The 21,102-nt window shown below is 28.4% G+C and overlaps 1 protein-coding gene across 5 annotated transcripts in view; it reads right to left on the bottom strand.

Moving 5' to 3' along the window:
- The window catches only part of kug (kugelei), a 157,826-nt gene that overhangs the window by 23,405 nt on the left and 113,319 nt on the right, over window positions 1–21,102 (bottom strand). For all 5 annotated transcript variants that reach the window (XM_035089470.1, XM_035089469.1, XM_035089467.1 and 2 more), the window contains exons 4-5: window positions 9,173–9,484; window positions 6,405–6,466 (exon numbers count right to left, since the gene is read on the bottom strand). In XM_035089470.1, coding sequence (XP_034945361.1) covers window positions 6,405–6,466; window positions 9,173–9,484 — 374 coding nt within the window. The remainder of the gene's footprint in view (window positions 1–6,404; window positions 6,467–9,172; window positions 9,485–21,102) is intronic.

Consider the following 21,102-nt stretch of genomic DNA (forward strand, 5'->3'; position numbering starts at 1 on the left):
ACCATTTTTTAATCATTCGAATATTTTTTTTTTAAAAAGGATGAATCCAACATTTCATCGTAAAACGAACTAAACGAAAACCTGACTTCTAGTTCTTATATAATTCTAAAAGAAAGTAGCAGCAGCAAATGTATGCATCGAATGGTATTGATTGAGGTGAGCAAGAGGTGAATATCATAATGTTAATTTAGCGATAAAATGAAGTCGTACAATCATTTTGATTGAATGATGCATTTTGATGAAGGTGAAATAAGTCAATTGGGTAGTGGTATTATCTTAGGGTTCTCTAGGTAGCATTTATAGACAATTTCCTCTCAAGACTTAGCTCTTATACTTAGAGAGACCGCGACGTAAATCCAGTGTCTCCGCGGAGTCTTTACAGATCCTGGCGTCACATTCTGCCGGCAACATCTGCACTAAATTAGGGCTACCAAACTCCGTTTTATCCTACGTAACCATGAACGAGAACACTTTGCGGTATAGCTGTCGTGATGGCTTACACGGCTGCCAGAAGCTTCTCGTGAAGAGCATATTAGTCTTGGTTATATAGATATAGTCTCTATATTGTACATAAGATTTCCAGGTTGAACCGATACGACGGTTGAGCTGGAGCTTAAACTTTTAGTTCTCGTCTTGGTGAAGATTAAACTGCTCCATCTGAAATGCATCTTCAACGGTTTTCAAGATTTATCACTCGATACGTTCATTCACGATGATGGCAGTGCATGAAGATCAGATCTTTCTCTGATTGCACGTCAAAACTTTATCTATGGAAATTTTATAACAGTATTCAAAGGACCAAAAAGTTTCTTTTTAAGACGAAAGCCAGAAAATCGGAAAACGCTTACGACACCTAAGCACGCCAGTTAGTACTTTATGTATGGAGAAAAGGCAAAAAAAGAAACATTATTCGAACATGAAAGAGTTGGCAACTGATCGAAATCTCTGTATAAATGCATAGAAGCCTTTCTAAGGAAATAAAAAAAAGAGCAAAAGCTAGGTAAATTAGATGCATAACGTGTTCGTTGAGAATGACCAATTGTAACAATAAAAATATATCGTTAATGGAGAAATGAAAGCAGAATAAGAAATAAAGGCTAATGCTTGATGAAAGGAATTTTAATCAAATGGCAGAATAAAAAGGTATAATATTATTCTAGGGTAATGTAAAATTATAAGGTTTTAATTCTTTTTCTGTTATTTGTCTGACATTTTGTAATATAAAATATTTATTCTCATCGAGACCTTATAATGCTCATGAAATTGATTGAAATTTTATATACATGGGGCAAAACCTTGCTGAAGAAAAAAATGTCAAAGGAAATATCGAGTTGAAAAAAAAAAAAAAATTGTTACAAAAAAATTAATTTTTTCTATAGTATATGGCTTCATTTTTTATGATATTAATTTATATTTATTACAGCTTTTTATTAAATAAATTTATAAACAATTTTTATAAAAATTCATAACAACTTTTTTATATTAAGAGAAAGTTAGTGAAAAATATTTTTCTTTGATTTCATTACATTAATATAAATAAATAAATGTTTCATCAATATAAATACGTTTGTAATTATCAACATAAATCATAAATAGACCAGAATATGGAAGTTATTTTGACGTTATGTAAAAATCATAAAATTAAAAGATAAGAATGAATCTTTTAATAATGCAATTAAAATTTTTTTTTTTAAATTCAAAGTCCCATGATAATTACTTTCGATCATTCAGTGATAACAGTTATGAATTCTTGACAAAAAAAATGCAATAAAAATAAGAGTTAATTTGAAAATCAGATTTAATTTTACTCACAATCATACAACCAAATCCATTCCATTGAATCTGCATTTTTTACTTGAGATCAATAAACATTTATTTGCAATTTAAAACTTTTAGCCATACTCAAGACATAAAAAAGGCTCAGCAAGTGATGGAAATCTTTGTATAAATGCATAGAAGCCATGCTATAGAACAAAAAAAAAAGCTACAAAAAAATTTCCGTAAATTAGAGGCGTAACGTGATCGCGATTTGACTGCCGTTATACCAAAGTAGTGTTCGTCTTCCTCGTGTTTTTAGCACGTACAATCTGCACGACACGCGATCCAGACTAATGCATAGGTGTGCTGGAAAGTTAACAAACTGGAGAGGAGATATTTGAAGCTATATAACGATAATAAAAATCCCAAGTGATAGTGAGTGGTTGGAAATCTCAGAAATTGGTGAATATTAGGTAGGAAAAGAGTAAGATATATACAAAAATGAATTTACGAGTGGAATAAACGAACAAGGTTTCATTAATATGCGAGGCTAGAGAAGGAACGCCCGGTGGCGTCCTGAAATATGTACGCTGGGATCCGGAAGAATGTGAAAAATTGCACCGATTAATAAGGCTGTGGTAAAAGGTTTGTGGTTAGTCTGTGCATAAGGTTGCACCAATATTTCTTGGGCCGTGGTCGAGCCCATACAGCGTGAATAGTGAACCTGCATCACGCTTCGTTTTACGAAGGATTACGGCAAAGCTATATCGTCTAGCTTCACTTAATCTCTGAGTGTGTGGTCCTATCTACATACACGAGCACTTGTGAACAAGAATTCAACGCTCGTTATGTTAAAGTATGCATTCTATGAAGAAAAGAAAGGAAGGAATGTAATTACACCTCACAATTCAGTAACGAGTCACGAATACTCCATTTACTCCTTGTTTTGGAGTACATTTTCTTACTTTTTTTTAGTATTCTACTGATTTTCCGGTAATCTACCTTACACTTGGGTGACCTCTTTCAAGGATTTGATGGGGTTTTTTTGTTTGATTAGTTGGAGTTGAGTTATTTAACTAGTTGGTGAATATATGTTATTAATGTATCAAGTGAAGGATGTGAATACGTGTTGTATGGCTAGAAGAAATTATCACATCACTTTCACGGTATTCAAATAAAAAAATGGCTGGATTTTTATTTATTATGCACGAAGATAAACTGCTGGTGATTTTTATCAGGGACGTGTAAATATTAGTACAGCTAGCAAACCCGTATGAAAAAAAATTACATCTATTTTTGTACCTTTTTTCAATGGTTCATGTTAAAGTTACTTCGTTTCTGACAACTGCTATGAGAATCAACGTGGATTGAATAGGAAAAAAAAAAGATAATTTGAAAATAAAATTCCTAATTACTATTCTAATTTATGCTAAATTTTTTATTCCATAATCAATAATTGGAAGGTTTTTAAAAAAAAATAATGTTTAGAATGATTTTAAAACATGTCTTATTTGTTTTGAAAGTTGATCATGTTTTGATTTTAAAAATTTTTAGAGTGTTCACGAACATTCTAGGATGTATGTTATCATTTATCGTGAGTTAGGTATTAGACAGAAGAGTAAGTATTTCACTGAGCAATAATAATGTAATAGTGGAGTCGATAAATAAGTAGAAAATGGAAATAAATTATTTTAAAAATTCTAGAAGACTCTGTAAGACATATAGTGTGCCTAGAAGTTTTTTGTTAGAAATACTTTGAAAGAAGTAATCTGTTTTAGACTGAAGAATTGTTACTCAAGAGGGATTCAATTGAAAATTCAGTGATAAAATAGAAATATTTCTATTCTTAAAGGAATAAATATTGTTAATAAATAAAATTTGAGATTGGATTAGATATTAAAAAATTAATTCTGCTGTTTATTCAAATATATAAATAAATTTTTCGAAAGATTAATAAATACATCCACTCCTAATATTAGCATATTTCCATTTGTCAATGAAAAAACTTCAAAGGTTTTCTAAATGACACAACTTCACAGTTAATAACAGCTCTTATGAAAATCTTTCAATAAAAACAGATTAAAAATCTACATTCAATCAAGAGTTCTATCTTTAAAATTAATAATAAAAAATGTAATATACCCACCTACATTCATTCCAATTCTAATGAGAAACAAAAGTCATAAAAAATATGCTCCTGTTTATTCATTAATATAATTACTCAAGTATTTATTCTAAAAATACACAAACCCTCAGGGATATCAACAAACTAGAAATCATATACTTATTTGCATTTCCAATCTATAATTATTTCTAACTCTTTTAAATGACTAAACCTCATTTTAAATTGATTATCATTTTTCTTTGTAACTTTCTAACCTAAGTCTTTAATATCAAGACTACTGAATTACCAGAATGGATAATTCAATAAATAAATAGGAAAAATTGTAATTATTCAATTACTTTAAACTGATTTTTACTAGATTCTCTTTAACGATTAAACATTTTTAAAATTCCATCAACATGACTCTAGGGAAAACAATAATTATTCAATCTTAATAATATAGGATTTAAATAAGAAACCATCAACTTTGACACGATATGTCTCTGGGCAATAGAGATTTATATCATTTAAGAAACAGTTTTATAAAACTGCGGTGACCCTTAGTTAGGGTCAAACATCAAAGACCGCCCTAGAAATCCAATTTCCATAAACGGAGTTGGAGAATAGGGTAAAGCCTGAAGTGTTTTACTGAAACGACTGCGTAATAGAGACGCGTCGAAGTTTCCTGTTTATGGGTGTTCTTCTTCAGGCACAAGCATCTATTGAACCAAGGAAAATTGTTGCTTGTAAAATTCGCTTAGAAACTTGGTTACAAAAAAAAAAGATCATGAATATACTTTCCTTCGCTCATTTTTCCTCCACGTTTATCAAAGTATGAAGAACATCACACCAATAAATTGTGCAGCAAACTTAAATATTTATTTTTTCCTATGAAGTGTAGAGCTGAACAATAGCATTATTTAATCCTTTCATGGAAATTTAATAATATACCAGGTCATCCAGTATTCTGCAATGCGCATATATTCATTTACTAAGTAAGCCTTGATGTTGTTTCTTCACCATCAAATACTGAATCGATAGCTTCGATGAAATGAAAGGCTTGAATGTACTCTGTATGCTTCTTTCTTGGTGAATTCTATCTTTGTCTATTTATCTCAACTTGTGATTTAGTTTCTTCTTCTTCTTCTTCTTTCTACGCTTTTCTCTCATTCACTTCAACTACTTGAAAGTTTCTTCAACCTCTTTCCTTCCTCATTTTACTTTTCAATCTTCTACTATACGATGCGATTTTCTTTCTCATTTCCAGTTTGACAATATTAGAGAGGTTAAGGAGAAATAAGAGTAGGCGAATTATATGCCGTAATAGATAATCTACCTGTTAAAAACCAGTTAGTCCCGCAGAGAAATTCAATTTATCTTAGCAGGCTATCGCGTGAAAATACTCAGAAGCTAATCTGAAAATGAGACTACACGAAATTTTCTATCTTCTCATGATGAAGAAATAGTTGTTTGTAATGGTACTCCAAAAAGGATCAACTTTTAAGTTGAAAAAACAACTGTTATATGATGACGGAAGTTTTATTATCATTCACAACAGAAGATACTTTTGGATATAATTATCACTAGAAAGCTTTTAAGCTAAGAAAAATTCCTTTCTTCGAGTTTCTTTCTTCAATGTAGCTTCCTACACTCTTTGAACTTCCATGAAACTTGATGTTGGTATGATGTTGCTCATCTACCTACCACTTGCGTCGCTTTACGAGTTTCACCTTTGTGCAATATATGTACTCTCACACCTATACATGGTATTATATTAGATGCATATACAACAGCGAGACACCTGCTAAAATGCTAACGATGTGAATACTCATATTGCATAAACACCTAGACGTTGAATTTCACGTGAATCAAAATAACTACTTTATCTAATAATTATACTTTAATACCCAGCCTCAGTTAGATATAAAGTGAATCAATTTTGAAAATTGAAAAATTGTTTTCACTTAAATTATTGGCTGGTATTGGTGTATTCATTGTAAAAATTTCATTTTAATATCAGATAAACGAGCCATCATTTTTCAAGTGGATTGGGAATAATGAATTTGAGTTGTAAATTGCTATTGTTGCTTTCAAATGGAATAAAACTGGAATAAAAATGAATTATCCCTATTTCCTATATAAAATAGAATATTGATGAGTTTTTGCAAGCTTTTCTTAATCTGAATTTATTTCACCATAAATTTAGATGATAAAAGATCTGCTAAATAATTCAAAATCAGCCTGGGTGTCTTGTAGGTGAATAACCGGTCCAAAAAATTCTGATTGAAGTTATTCAGATTGATATTTTTAAATTTCAAGATCCAGTTAGATGGATGAAATGCAGATAAACTGGATCAGATCTTATCAGATCAATTTAGATACAAAACATAATGAGATTAGATTGAATCAGATCAAGTTTTATCAAGAATTGAATTGGATCCAATTGAACAGTTTTTCTTAGATTAGGAGACTTTTGGGTATTTTTTTTTCTGTAATAGTAATTATAAATTTATTAACAAATTTAATTAATGAAGTAACTTACCTCTAAGATATGTTCAGCTTGATTTTCTCGATCTAGCTTTCTTCCACTGGTAGTGATCAGACCTGGAACATATACGATTGACGTGACCATTATTAACCATCCGAATTTATAATCAAACTTTACGTAAAGTTATAACGAGATAGATAAAGCTTTTCAACTGAGTACAAGTCGTAACTTGAGTTCGAAAAGTGTTGCTAACTCTATCTATTGCTGAGAGAAAATCAGTAGATTGCTACAAAATATTGTCACACATGTACAGTATGTTTATTGATTTTCAGTAATGTAATTTCTTGATTAAATTTTTTTTAAATCTCATACTCGCTGTTTTGTATAATGTGCGAGCTTGACTTATTTTTAGATTTAGACTCAAACGTACATACGGTTTTCTACAAATACATAAATATACAATGTTGTTCGGAATCGAAACGCAATGGCCATTAGCGTATCAATAGCAGATTTTTCATCACTACCATGTTTTAACCTTTCAGTTTTTTTACACTTTATTCGTGTAGTATATATTGCAATGAATAACACTGAAGATATTTATTATATCCCTTTCAAAATAAATTGATATATCTTTTCGAAAACATGAATTATTATTATTATCTTTGAATAAATTCAAGTATTTTCGTGTTCATTTTATGTTTTAAAAAAAAAAACTTTTTTATTTTTGAAGTTTATTAATGATAATTATATTGTTCGAAACCAATTTTGTTGTCTGATAATTACGGCTTAATTAAACATAACTCGTTTAAGTATAATGAAGTTACTGATTCCGAAAATTACATTTATTAATGCTTATTGACTTTTGTTTTTTTTTAATAAAATCATTCACATGAATTCATGATTTTTCTTACTTTATTTCAGTAAAAATAACAGAGAAATTTGTGAAAGGTTTTTCAAGTATTTTTGTACAATTCATTGATTAATTCAGTTGGAAATATTTTTTCTTGCTTTCAAATTTACTGATTTATCTTGCAGTATATATTTCACATGCTGATTTTTCTTTTTTTTCCTATGAACTCATCAGTTTTTTTCTCATCGTTATCAAAAACAATTACCTCGAGCTTGGCTGAGAATAATAATAGTAGAAAATTGATGACAATTATCTTTGATTCTAAACTTCACCTATCACATGAAATTCTGTTTTTTTGTGCTCTTCTTTTTTGTTACTGAATAGTGATCAAGCTCAATGACTATTTGAAATTTGATTTTTACTTATTTTATTAAAGATAATGCTCTGGAATATGTAATTGTCAGAAAAAAAATTCTAAACAAACTAATTAGTTTATCTCAAAATTATAAAATGAGTTTAATCATGTTCTTTGTTGTTAAACATAATTAAAACATACTTTAGATGTAATCTCATACCTTCAAAGTTTTAATGAATATACAAAATATATAATTTTATTATTAAAACCAAATATTTGATCAAACTAACAGTAGAAAATATTTTTACATGAAATTGAGTGTAAAGTTTATTATTTGAAATAAATTCTTTTTAAATAAAAGTTTTATATATTTGTATGGAGTATGAAAAATATTCACCAGATTCTCAACCACAAAAAAATGAACGTTGTTAATAATATTGAAATAAATATTATTTTTGACTTAAATAAAATTCATTTGCCAGAGCAGGAAGTTTAATTTTATTTTTAATTAACAAACATATAATGTTTATTGAGTCGTACAATAATCATATAACTTCAATTTCTTTTTTAAAATTAAATCAATACTAACTCTACATTATAGCTTTGATCACTCATCACGAATATTATCTTTTACAAACTGTACCTTTAATTAAGTGCAAGAGTAATTCTTGTTTTTCTCGAATACAAAAATTTATATCAACTCATAGAAGATCAAAGATATACACATTTATCTGCAAAATTAATATTAATAAGGATAAACTTTTTATCAATAGGATAGTAAAATAAAATCTGTTTTTGATATAATGTGTGAGAGAATTCAACGATCTTTAAACTGAAAAATAAATATCACAACTACAGAAATACTATTTGCAGAAAGCATGCGAATACGATAATGTTATGTTTAAATTGTCTTGCTGCTATATTTTAACTCAATTTCAGTAAATACGTTTTCATGAATTCAAGTCATTTTTTATTTAAACAAACAGTTTGTTATTTGAAAATAAACTATTCTCAGTAAAAAAAAAACTTTATTTAAATTACGAATTCAATTGGAATCTTCTTTTTTTTATAAAATGTTACTAATTCCGTCAGAGTTCTTGGAGAAAAGGAAATAAATTAAGTTATAAAATTATGAAGTTTATTAATGGAAAGGAACTTGATTGAAAATTTTCTTCAAGAATATTTTTATTATTGGCAAGAACTTCTCTTGATGATAATGTTTTGTCTTAAATGGCAATGGGAACTAATTTGACAATTAAATATTTTTATTTTACTTTTACAATATACTAATAACTAAATTGTTTATAAAATTGAAAAAATTTTAATCACATCAAAAATAATAGCGTTATTCTATAAATTTCGTAAAAAAAAATGAATTTTTCATAAATAAACCGACATACGCTTTTATAGTGCTTATTGTATCTACCTGATGAAAAGTTGATAAAGAATAAAAGTAAATAAATAAATTGATTTGCAAATGATTAAATTGATGAATGTCAAGTTTCTTAATTTAAAAAAATTCCATCATACGGTATTTAAAAAAGTTTAAAAGCATTTTTAAAAATAAACTCCTTTTGAAATGTCAATCAAGGCTAACATGTAAAGACTTTAATTTACCTGTCGTTGTATTAATGAGAAAGTATCCTTCAGGATTGCCACTAGTGATGGTGAAGGTGAGTTCCTGAGGAGAAACATCGCTATCAAATGCTTTGATTTGTAGTACACTAACTCCAGCTGGCGAATTTTCCATGATGGATGGGTAGTAAACTGGTAACTCTGTCAATGGTGTATTGTCATTCTCATCCAAAATTTGTACATATAACTGCAGCTGTGAACTCAGTGGTACGACACCGTGATCTTGTGCATATACAGTCAACCAATATCCATTTTTAGATTCAACATCCAGAACTGCTTTTGTTCGCACGTTTCCTGTAACAGAATGTTGATAAATTGTTTTTTTATTCAATAAACTTTAGTGAACAGTAGAATAGAAAGGTAATAATTTTTTATTCTATAAATATTTTATAATCTAATTTTTGAAATAAAATGATAAGCTGTTTTTTTGCAGTAATCATTACACTGTAGTAATTTTAGATAATTTGAACGCATCAATAGATTGCACGATCGCCTGTGGCTTTTGCCAAAATATCACATTCGCTTGCACGCTATACGTAATGATGGAGTGTAACTAAATTGCATTGGATCCGCGCAAAATAAGACCAATTTCAGTGCTGTTTCCTGAAATTCGTATACAATTTTGTTCCAAGTAATAAGTGTTTTTTATCAATGTTGAATAAAAGTGTGAAAAATTGAATCCATTAGTTTTTGGCTTTAGATGCATTTTTCCATCGATATTATTATTATTTCATCAATCATCAGGTTATGAGGATTATTAACTCGGTAAAATTGAATAGTATTAAATTTATAACTGATGGTTGGTTGCTATAAAAATTGAGTGACATGATTTTATGGTGGAATTGTATTATGTAGAATGAAGTATTTATGATAAATTAGCTATTGGAAATGTTAATCATGCAATTTGTGGTATAATTTGATGACAAGTATTATCATTTAATTAATCAGATTTTAATTAATATGTACCAAGGATATTTTGGTTGAATTAATTTAACATATTGATGGCAAAAATATGATGTGTTGTTTGGAATATTAATTAATCTCAAAAAAAAAATATTCTTGATCTTGGCTTATTATTTGTCAAAGAATTTTTATTTCTTTCTTTGGTTTAAATATGTCTGAATAATTATTTAAAGCTTTAAAAAAATTTTCGTTGTAAGTTTTTAATTATGATACCATAATTGATTTCATTTCAATTTTTAATTTCAAAAAAGTAATTCTGTAGCTACCGATGTTGAATATTTTTTTACACATGTTAGATGAAGTCGTTTCATATTACTCTCACGTCCGATTAATGTTGATATTGGAAATAAATATCCAGAAGTAGTTTAACACTAGTCTGCAAGCAAAAACAAAAAAAACTGGTTTGAATCGAGCTAGAACTAATTTGAACAGAATTTATTTTACATTACATCTGTTTAAAAAAAAGAACTGAATAGACTCTGTTAATTACGACCTAATAACAAAAGCAATGTAGTCGAAGAAAAATTTATATCGACCTAAAATATTTGAAATCTAATTTGAATATTGATTAGAATGAAATTTTTTTTAGCTAATTAAAACAAACTTGTAAGGGTAACTAACTGATAATGAATTCAAATGGATAAAAATAAATTGTAGACTGTTGGAACAAAACTAGATAATTCCACTCTAGGATTTTCGGATGCATTTGAAAAACCGTTAGAGGAATGGTTAATTTTAATGATGTATGATGTTGAAGATTTTTCCAACAAACAAACATCATTATGCGGTTGAATATGTTGTTTCAAACATTAATTATTAATGTCACAATATGATAATTTAAGTGGTTTTTAATTCATTTGAATAAAAAAAAAAGACAATCAACTGCACAGTAATACTTTTCAAAACAAATTATTACATTCTTTAGATCTGTGAAAAATTGGATAGAATTTCTGTTTATCTAAATAATTTTGTTACCCAAAAAAATCTATTTATGTTGTTAAAGAAAACTGAATGAATAATAGAAAATATATGAGTCTATACAAATTTCTTCGAAAATTCCAGGAATTTTCTAAATTCTATTGCACATTCTTGACACTTTTATCCTCGCACAGACCGGAGCTTTTTCAGTGTAAAATATTGAAAATCTGTCACAGACAATGAACTTCACGAAAGGAGAGACGAGAAACCGATACGTCAAAACGTAGAACGTTAACGTGAAACTTTTTTACGTGCAAAAGACTTTTCTATATAAGGAATATACATTTTATTCATATCCATATAAATTTGAAGGAATATCAAGTTGAATTGTATTAAAGAGAATAAGGTATTTCATCACATAGTGATATCATAAATTATATGAGACAGAATCTTGGTGGTTTTTGATAATGTCAAACGGTTTTATCGGCTTTCTTAGACACGAATAGAGCATAAGATGAATGGAAATCAGTTTTAAACTTGTCGATAAATCTTTATTCTTGTTTGAAAGTTTGACAGTGAGTGTAGCTTACTTATTTGCAGTCAGTTTCTGATAATCACGTACAAAGTTTTATACCAGAGGATGTTACAAGAGTGTTGCAATAAAATTTTATCGAAGTTAAATTATTGTGTTAGACGTTAAATTGATATCATTTATGGGATTGCCGGCATAAAAATTCGAATGCGAAGACTGTAAAAAGTGATGGAAGGTAGATTGAGTAAAATAAATTGAAGGAAACTCAATTTCCAATAAATGAATACAACTTCCTGGCGAGACAGAAAAGGGTCATAGGGTAATGGTTAAAGGTCATGAGCTCTATGATTTCTATTTTCGACCCTATGTTCTGGTAATAAAAAAATCTATACCATTAAGTTTCATAGCCTATGACATGGTAAAATTGAAACATACAAGTGTATCTAGGTACCAAATCTATTCTTCACTGTGTACAGGCTCTTCATGAAGTGATTTCAGGATAAAGATTAAACGATAAGAGATCGCATAATTTATTGATTGAAGCATTCTTTTCAATCAAATAAAATTTATCAATAGTAAATAAATATTTGATTAAATAATATATTCAACTGAGTATTCGTTAACAGTTTATAAATAATTTATTGGAAGAGAATTTTTTAAATCAAATAAAAATCTATTAATATTTAATAAATCTTATTCGATATTTTAAGATGTTATGACATAAAAACTTTAACAATATTTCAAATAAATAAATATAATTATCGTTAAAAAAACAAATATTTTTATATTTTAAATTATTTATAAAAAATGAGATCTTTGAATTTTATTAATTGACGAAAAAACCTCTTTTTTTAATAAACTGTTGCTGTTTTGATTAAAAATAAATAAATTTTGATGCAATGAAATTCAATATCTCTAATTCAAACATTAATAACTAAATTAATACTTTTTTTTTCAATTTTCCCATTGCTTTGAAAAAAGCAGCTTTGACGAATTTTCGTGTATCTACAAGTTTGACAAACATACATGAACACAAAAAATACGAGGTATTTTTGAACTTTATCAAAAGGCTATCAATTAATAAAAAATTTAATGAGAGACTTCAATATTAAACAGTTATAAAAAATTTTTCGGATATATTTCAACTTCAAAGCTTATTTTGAAGTTGAAATTCCATTGTTATCATGGTATATCTATCAAATTCTCCCAGAATTTCCAATAGTCATCAACCCTACTTAGACTTTCTTCTCACAAGAGTCTTCTTGAAATGATTCAAAACCTTTCTAAGCTGTCGATTAAATATCTAGTGAGGTAGCCAAGAGATGTTTATCAGAACTGTATAGTTTGACTCAATGGCGTTTGTGAGAAACTCTAGATCGTGTAAACTAAACTTGCAGTCGTTATCAGATAATCTCTCTAATTAGCTCTTTGAAGTTCAACTAGTTTTATTCTTAGCGACGAATTTGTACTAATTATACTGGCGAGAAGATCAAACGTGGGCAACACCTCTTGACTCAATCTAGTCACTTAATAATATTCACTTATTTGCCATATATTATTCATAAATAGGTACTCATTGATGTTTACTCATTTGATAATGTGATTCCCGGCAGCCTGTTCGTGCGTAGACACATAATTTGCTGGTCGCACTGCGAACCGATTAATAATTCGTGCCTTGAAATACACTGTGCGATAAATAATTTCCGATGCCATCGATAAATAGTTCCCGCCACTTGTGCGGCCAAACGCAATCGAATCCTCTGCATAAATTTAACATTTGGCAATAATGTATGTACAGGTAGATTTTGTCCATCCATTAAATGTTACTGTCTCTCGTTATCTTTCGCCTGTTTAACTCGGAGAATATATTTCTACTCAGTGTGAGAGTTCATTTTTTTAAGCTTCTTGTGAATGATTTGGAAATAATTCAAATCGCATGAAACACGTTAGTGTGCCTACCAACTTTGAGGTAGCGTGATTGCAAGGGAAATAAACGATATATCGTGCTTGATAAGAGAATTTTTTTACTTCTACCAGGAGCTGCGAGAGCTCAATAATGTTCTTCAAAGCGGTTCATGTGAAAAATAATTATTATTCACTTAACTAATGTTAATCAAACAATTACATGTTTTAATATGTTCAATTATGCTATGAAAATTTTTTGCTTCCTTTTTATTTATTTATTTATCATTTTATTTTTTGATGCATTTTTTTCAAAAGAAAATTAGTGAAATTTTTTTACTTTGATGAAAGAAGGTTTTTTTCGATTTTTATTGGATAAATATTGGAAATAAATATTTTATATAGGAATATAGGAATTATTAATGGAAATAAAATTCACTTGATTTATATATTTTATCAAAATTTTCCAATTCTAGTAAAAGTGTTTCATTTTGTTGAGTTACATATTTTGTATTGAAAAAAACTTTTTTTCATTTGAATAAAGGATTGTAAAATGTGCATTCAATTAAGAGAATTCATTAAATTGTTGATAAAAATATCAAATTATCATTAAAAAGTTTAAAATAATGAACCTTTTATGAAAATTAATTTTAAAAAACATTTTGTGTCTAAAAATTCCTCAATATTGTATGACATTCAGTTGGTTAGATCCTAACAGGAATAATAGTTAATACGATTACAGATCGAACAGTGTTTAGTTTACTGAAATCGGTGCATTAGTTTCAGGAATATCATCAACTACCAGAGAAACTCACACGACCGTTATTGAATATACGTGATGTCATCAATGTACCTAGATATTTTATAGATAACAGCATGCATTGAATATTTCCCACAGTTCATCATAATTACCAAAATATTTAGAATTACATATAAAGTACTGTTAAGAAGACTTTTTCAATAAAAAGCAAATAAAATACATTTTCATCATAACAATTAAAAAAATGTATACTCTTCTCAGCCGAAGTGAACTAAAGTATTCATATCTACTTGAATTAACCCTTCAATGGAAGCATAGGGTGTCTCTGATATTTTAAACTTTAGCTTTAATGACTATGACACTTGCAATATTTTGTTTAGTTCATTATTTATTTTTTTACTTACTTAATTATCGTTTAATGAATGTAAGTTCGAATAATTATAATAATAATCATTTTTAATTATGAATTTTGAAATAACACAACAATAATTCTACCATTAATACTGACTTGTAAATTAAATTGTTTCACCAAACAATTGTGGTTTATACATAATTAATTATTTTTTTAAAAAAAAACCTTTTAATTATACTTTATTATTGTAAATAATAATTCATTATACATAACTATAACGTAATTAATTGAAAATCATTACGATAACTATTTTTAATGAGTTCCAATAATTAAATTTATAAATTATTAATGAATAGTTTTCAATTTTATCAAAAATGAACAAAATGACATTGATGAGCAGGTTAATTTGAACATGAACGAAATTTTTTCTCTCAATAAAATAATTAAATGACTAGGGAAATATGTTCAGTTGAACATTAAATCTCATTATTCACAGAATTTTTATATTGGTGTTGACAGACGTAGGTATTGCTTAAAAAAAAAGATGAATGTCAGAATTAAAGAGGAAGTATAAGCTAGAAGTTATTGCGACGTTATATAAGAGTCTTTTAGATCCGCCTTGGTCGTGTACTTTCGTCTCCTTGGTCCTTCGCTTTCGTATCCGGTCTGTGACGAGATTCCACCCTTCACGAGTACCTAACTATCCAGATACTCGTGCAACCCCCTCGAGCTCTTAACACTTGAGGCTGTTCAGGGGAAAAACCAACAGTCAGACCCTTTTCGCTACTAGATTCTCCCTAGGCTTATCTCATAACAAAATTTATTTCTTGGCAATTTAGCTATAAAGCATCTCTATGTACAAATAATACAAATAAAATTTTATAAATATGCATGTGCGTATTTAACTCGAGTGAATGAATTTCATCACATTTACATACTTTACGGGTAATCCTATTTCTGCAGTAACTATTGGAATTTAATTAGCAGGTAATGCGTCAGGTAGGAAACATAAAATAATTATCTTGATGATATACTCGCAAAGTCATTTTCATTATATAGTATCTACGTCAACTTGCACATGTATTTGCATATCAAACACACCAGAGTCTCGTATGTTATGCTTTAGATGCTGTTTTATTCCTAGCTGGGCTGATACCATGGCTTTTAAAAAGATCCAAAGACAGGTCATTTCGTTCCACTAAGATAAAACTTTGTTCTACTATTAATAATAGTGATATTATTAATTGTACGTTTTTTCACTCACCTGTGGTGTCATTTAGAATTGAAGGGATTAATTAGTTCTGCATTAAAATGGTAAATCAATATGTTATATTTTATCAGATAAAATGATTCATAAAAATTTTATGAATTTTTCAGTTGGATATTTTTTTCAATTTTCCTTTGAGTAAAATCAGAAAGGGTAATTTTTGTCAGAATAGCAATTCTGGTTCTATTTGAAGCTACGAAAGGTGAAAATGACTAGAATTTTTCTCTGTGATGTACAATTTGTCAAGCATGAATCGTAATACCGTGTAATAAAATTTTGTAAATTGAAGTTATTTTTTATGTTATAAACATTTATATGCTCTACAATAAAATTTAATATATTCAGAGAGTGTACTGGAACATTAAGTAACTATAAAAGGTCGTAAAATAATTAATTTTCCAGCTATTTCTTAAAGAATTAAAATTATTAATCATGTACTTGATAGATTTATTTATATTCATATTCTCGCTTTCCTCCCAACAGAATCTTAGGAATTAAAAGTAAGAAGTCAAAGATGTGACTGAAATTGGTATTCTCAAAGTAAAGTGTCCACTTCATTTAACTCAAGACAACCAAAATGGCTTCTTGCAAACTTAACTTCATTAGCATGATTGAATATTTTTCTTTGTCTTTAAACAAATGGACTTCAAATATAAAAAGTATTGGCTCATAAATAATATCAGTATAAATATTGTATTTAAGAATAAAATGTTTCAAACAATATACTTTATTATTAATGTAACACATCCATTTAATAGAAGTGCTCAACTGGAATTGTTGTACAGTGAGCATCAATAAATGATAACTTTTGTATCACAATTCTAGATGAATAATTAATTTAAAATAAAAAAAAATATTCCAGTTAAATTTTTCCAATAAAAAGTTACTTAAAAGGAAGGTAAAAATGATTTGATATTAGTTTTACAACATGAAAGGATAAAGTTGGACAACAATTCGAAGACTACTATGTAACAATAACAGTTGTATAATGAATTTTGAATCTGAAACAAAGTTACAAGCAATATCGAATGTTATTTTGTACTCCAATTAACCCCTTGTTTACCAATCACCTCATTGTGAAGTTTATACATGCTGGTATAGAAGTTACTTCCATTTAAAATGTTCCAATTTAAATCACTGAATGATTTACAAAGCCATGTGTTAGAGTTCATGCTATTATTATAATAAAAGTGCCGATAAGTAAATCGAAATTTAAATTACAAAAAGAATAAAAAATTTGACAATTTTTTGGAGGATTTATTCCACTCTAGAGGTTTCTTTTATTTTTGTCTCAGTCACATGTATTATTTATTATAAAATTTCTCTTCTTGAATTGCTAATAAATTGTCCTAACCCCAAAGACAATCTATCAATTCTGTTTTAAAAATCTCAATTGACTTTTTGTATAAAATAAATATTATCTGAATTTTAGTAACACAAAATGAAAATAAAATAATGGTAATAGTGAAAGAAGTCAATAAATTAAACCTCCACTCCGTTAATTTGATAATCTCAACGCAATCACAGTTGATAATGCAATTATTTCGGTTTTATAATGAAAATAAGTTAATAAATTATGTCCAATTAGTTTTGAAATGTTTTTTAAATGAAACTTTGATTTTTATATTTTAAATAAGGTAAATAATGGAACTTGCTTGTCTGCAGACAACAGTGAGATGGGTATGGGACAATTTTCTGTCATCACCTGCTGAGCACAGTTTATTCTTTGCACGTCGCGTGTTATTGGAGCTCTACGAGATAGAAAAATACACGATGGTCATGATGAAAGTGTCCATCAGCCAGAGGCTTTAATTTTGACGACAAAACGTGACAAGATGAGATTGTAAAAATCATATGTAATAATTCATTTATAACATAGGTAATCACTTAGAAAGAAAATCACATAGGTATTGGATGACATTGATTCTTTCATTGTTCAGAGACAAAGAATGAATTGAATCCCAACGTCATAAGGGAGAGATGGATTAATACAGACATAAGGTAAAATGATCCAAATAATAATCAATTAATCGCTGTAATTAAATTTAGTTAAAGCTCACAATCATCCTAGATGCTAGGAGGGTTCTGTTAGCACAAAAGGTTCTGCTCTTTTGTTGAAATAAATAAATATTACATCAATTTTTCATTTTATGGTATGTTGCTACTGAGCTGTCATAATTCCTCCAATTTAATCTTAAGAATATAACTGAAATTCATTTATTTTAAAAAACAATATTATCAACTTTTTTCCTAACAAAAATGCATATTAAATTATTTAAAATGATTAACACAAAATTGTTTGTAATAAAAACATTAACTTAGTTATTAAATTAATTTTTAGCTTCTAGAAAATTTATTTGTAAATATTTATTCAAGCTTTTAATTAGACAAAAAAATCAATTCCTAGGTTTGATTATTTTTCCTTTTTCATTAGCATTCACATTCAATGTGGTAATGCGAGGAAACAAATATTATTTCATTGTTGAAAGACAAAGATGAATGAATCTAAATTCTAAAGTAGTATAATATGGTGCGTGCGTGCCAAAAACCCAAGTACATACCCTTAGGGGTTGGTTGTAAAGCTTACGAACAAGAGTAGCTAGTGTAGTTTCGTGTGGGAGGGAATTTCAAATGGTATTATTCCAAGTTTTGGTTTCATTATTGTAATGCCAAGTCACGAGCCATTGTGTGGAATAAAAATACCCCCTAGATTTTTCTAAAACAAATTAAGCAACCTTGGAAGCTTATATATACATCAAATATGTATATAAAAAGCAATAGGGTGTATAGAGCAATCGATTCAGGTTTCAAATTATTCTCAGAGTGTGGACCATCTGGCATTCGTTGCAATAATCGAGAGACTAATGTCCGTAGAAGATTATGCGCTGGATTATATTCGGCAGGTGGCCAACCACCTCTGTGGTGTTTTAGTAGCCGCAAATTCAGAACAGAAGATTGCGTTCGAGGAATTTTAGCACAACATTCAAATTTTACAGTGCAACATATGGTTACAGTTGAATAAAAATATCTAAATAATGTCTTCTAGGTTGCTTAAGGTTTTAGATTACTCTGATGTGATAAATACTTAGGATTAAACCACACACATGCCACAACTTTTAACACTCCTGCTTCCGTTCTCCAATATTGAGAGCAACAAAGTGTAATTGAAAGCATCTGAGCTACAGTTTCTTCAATTCCAAAAGAAACCAATCGCAACTTTTCGTTAGTACTCTATATAGAGTTCGATAAGAAGAGAAAGTCATTTACTCGTGTCACATTGTTCTAATAAAAATATAGGGAACAATTGGTAAAGATTACTTTGCTGTAAGTAAGGGAAATAGAGTTATTGTATGGGGACATGTACTTATTTATGGAATGATGATATGATATTGCATTTGATCATTTAATAGTTTTTGTTCCTTTATGTGCTCATAGTTTTATTGTTATAATTTTTCTTTTCTTTTTATTTGGTCAAGTAAGTTATGATAATATAAACCAAATAGAACCAATCGAAACCAAAACGAAGATTTAAAAAACCAGTGTGATGTTGGATAGAATAAGAATATAAGAATTGGTCAGTTGGAGACCAGTGATGTACCAGGCTAAATGAAAATCACTGTAAGTATCAAATCATGGATTAGCAAATATTTTTTGTTTTGTTTTGCATTAAATTCTTGACTGCTCATTTTTTAACATTGTTGATGATTGGAGTTTAAATGTCAAAGTTTAGATACTTTAATAAATCTAGTAGGAATTATAGTAAGCACATTACTGTTCAACGTTGAGCCAATAAACTAAACCTTAATCCAATGTTGAACTAATCTTAATTCCTGCTTAGAAATAAATTTATTTGAAGGATGTGAAGATATGAATAACTATTTTTATAACATCTTATTTTTAATTTAAAAAAATTGTAGATCTTTGATGAAGTAAAGTTGGAGGAGTAGAATTAATCATCATGAATTTTGAAGATTTTTTCAATGTAATGTACTTCTCTTATAACTTTATAAAATATTCAAAAATAGGATAAGAAAGTTTTTTCAATCTTTCACAAAAATTCTGGAAATGTGACAAGAAAAATTTTTTTTCAAAAAAATTCCGAGTGAAGCATCTTAAAGTTCACTATTTTTTTTCTACTATTTTTTTAGGGAATAGCTCATGCTTTTTCTTGATGGACTTATTGACTGTTGAACGAAGAACGTTACTTTTATCTCTCAACTTCAATTACTCTTGAAAAAACATCTTACTGCAATGGACGAGAGACTATTGAAAAGCTGACAATGTCTTCTGTAAAATACTCTCATAGGATTTCGAATTGAAAATCTTATTGTATTAATTTTTTTTGAATGTTACGAGTAATTTAGTTGAGCCCTCATAATCAAGATTCGGAGCTAAATAAATCCTTCAACAATAAAATACAAAAAAAAAAATATTTTACATGAATCTTATTAATCAATTAGTCTTTTCATTAAATATTATTTTAAACTTGTAAAAATAATTTGAATATAATGAATTTAAGTACTTTCTTATATTCAACTTAGAATATTAATAAAAGAAATTTTACAAGTTTCTATCACAGAAATTCCCAAAAAAATAATTCAAAGCTTCCGACTAAATTGCATTTCTCAGCAAATAATGAAAGCAAGATGCATTAAAATAGAATTAAAAGGTGAAAATGTTTTCCGCAGGACATTAGGTTAAGCATTTTTTAATATAATTTTTTTACTTCTAAAGATCTTCTCTTTGGGACAACTTAGTAAGCAAAGCCGTAATTTAAAAAATAATAGCATAAACCACAAGATTTTGTTTACTAAAAAGCCTTTAGCATCGTCAACTATAAGAGAGTAAGCTTTGCAAAATAGCATCAAAGCTTTTTAATGAAATTTGATGGTCTCTTGGGTGGTTTGCCGTATATGGGCGGTGTAATAGCGGTCGTTACTATGCTTCTAGCGGTCACAGGGGAGACGACAATCGGCCCTTTGGCTATTTTCTTGTAACTTTGCGTTCCTGTCGCCGGGACGACCTTTCATCTTTTCAGGCGGACGTGGTCATAGACGTGGTTACCACAAAATCTCAGCTTTTTTCTCTTATAATCTTTATCGCTTGTACCTCTAAACTCTTTTCGTACAACATATTGCTGAGTGATATAAGATATGAGAAAATGTATTCCAAAAATAAGCAAGCACACTATTATTATTTATCGAGTAGTTTCATATTC

Source organism: Chelonus insularis, unplaced genomic scaffold, assembly GCF_013357705.1.
Source record: "Chelonus insularis isolate UGA/USDA-ARS -01 unplaced genomic scaffold, ASM1335770v1 contig_66_pilon, whole genome shotgun sequence".
Taxonomy (NCBI): domain Eukaryota; kingdom Metazoa; phylum Arthropoda; class Insecta; order Hymenoptera; family Braconidae; genus Chelonus; species Chelonus insularis.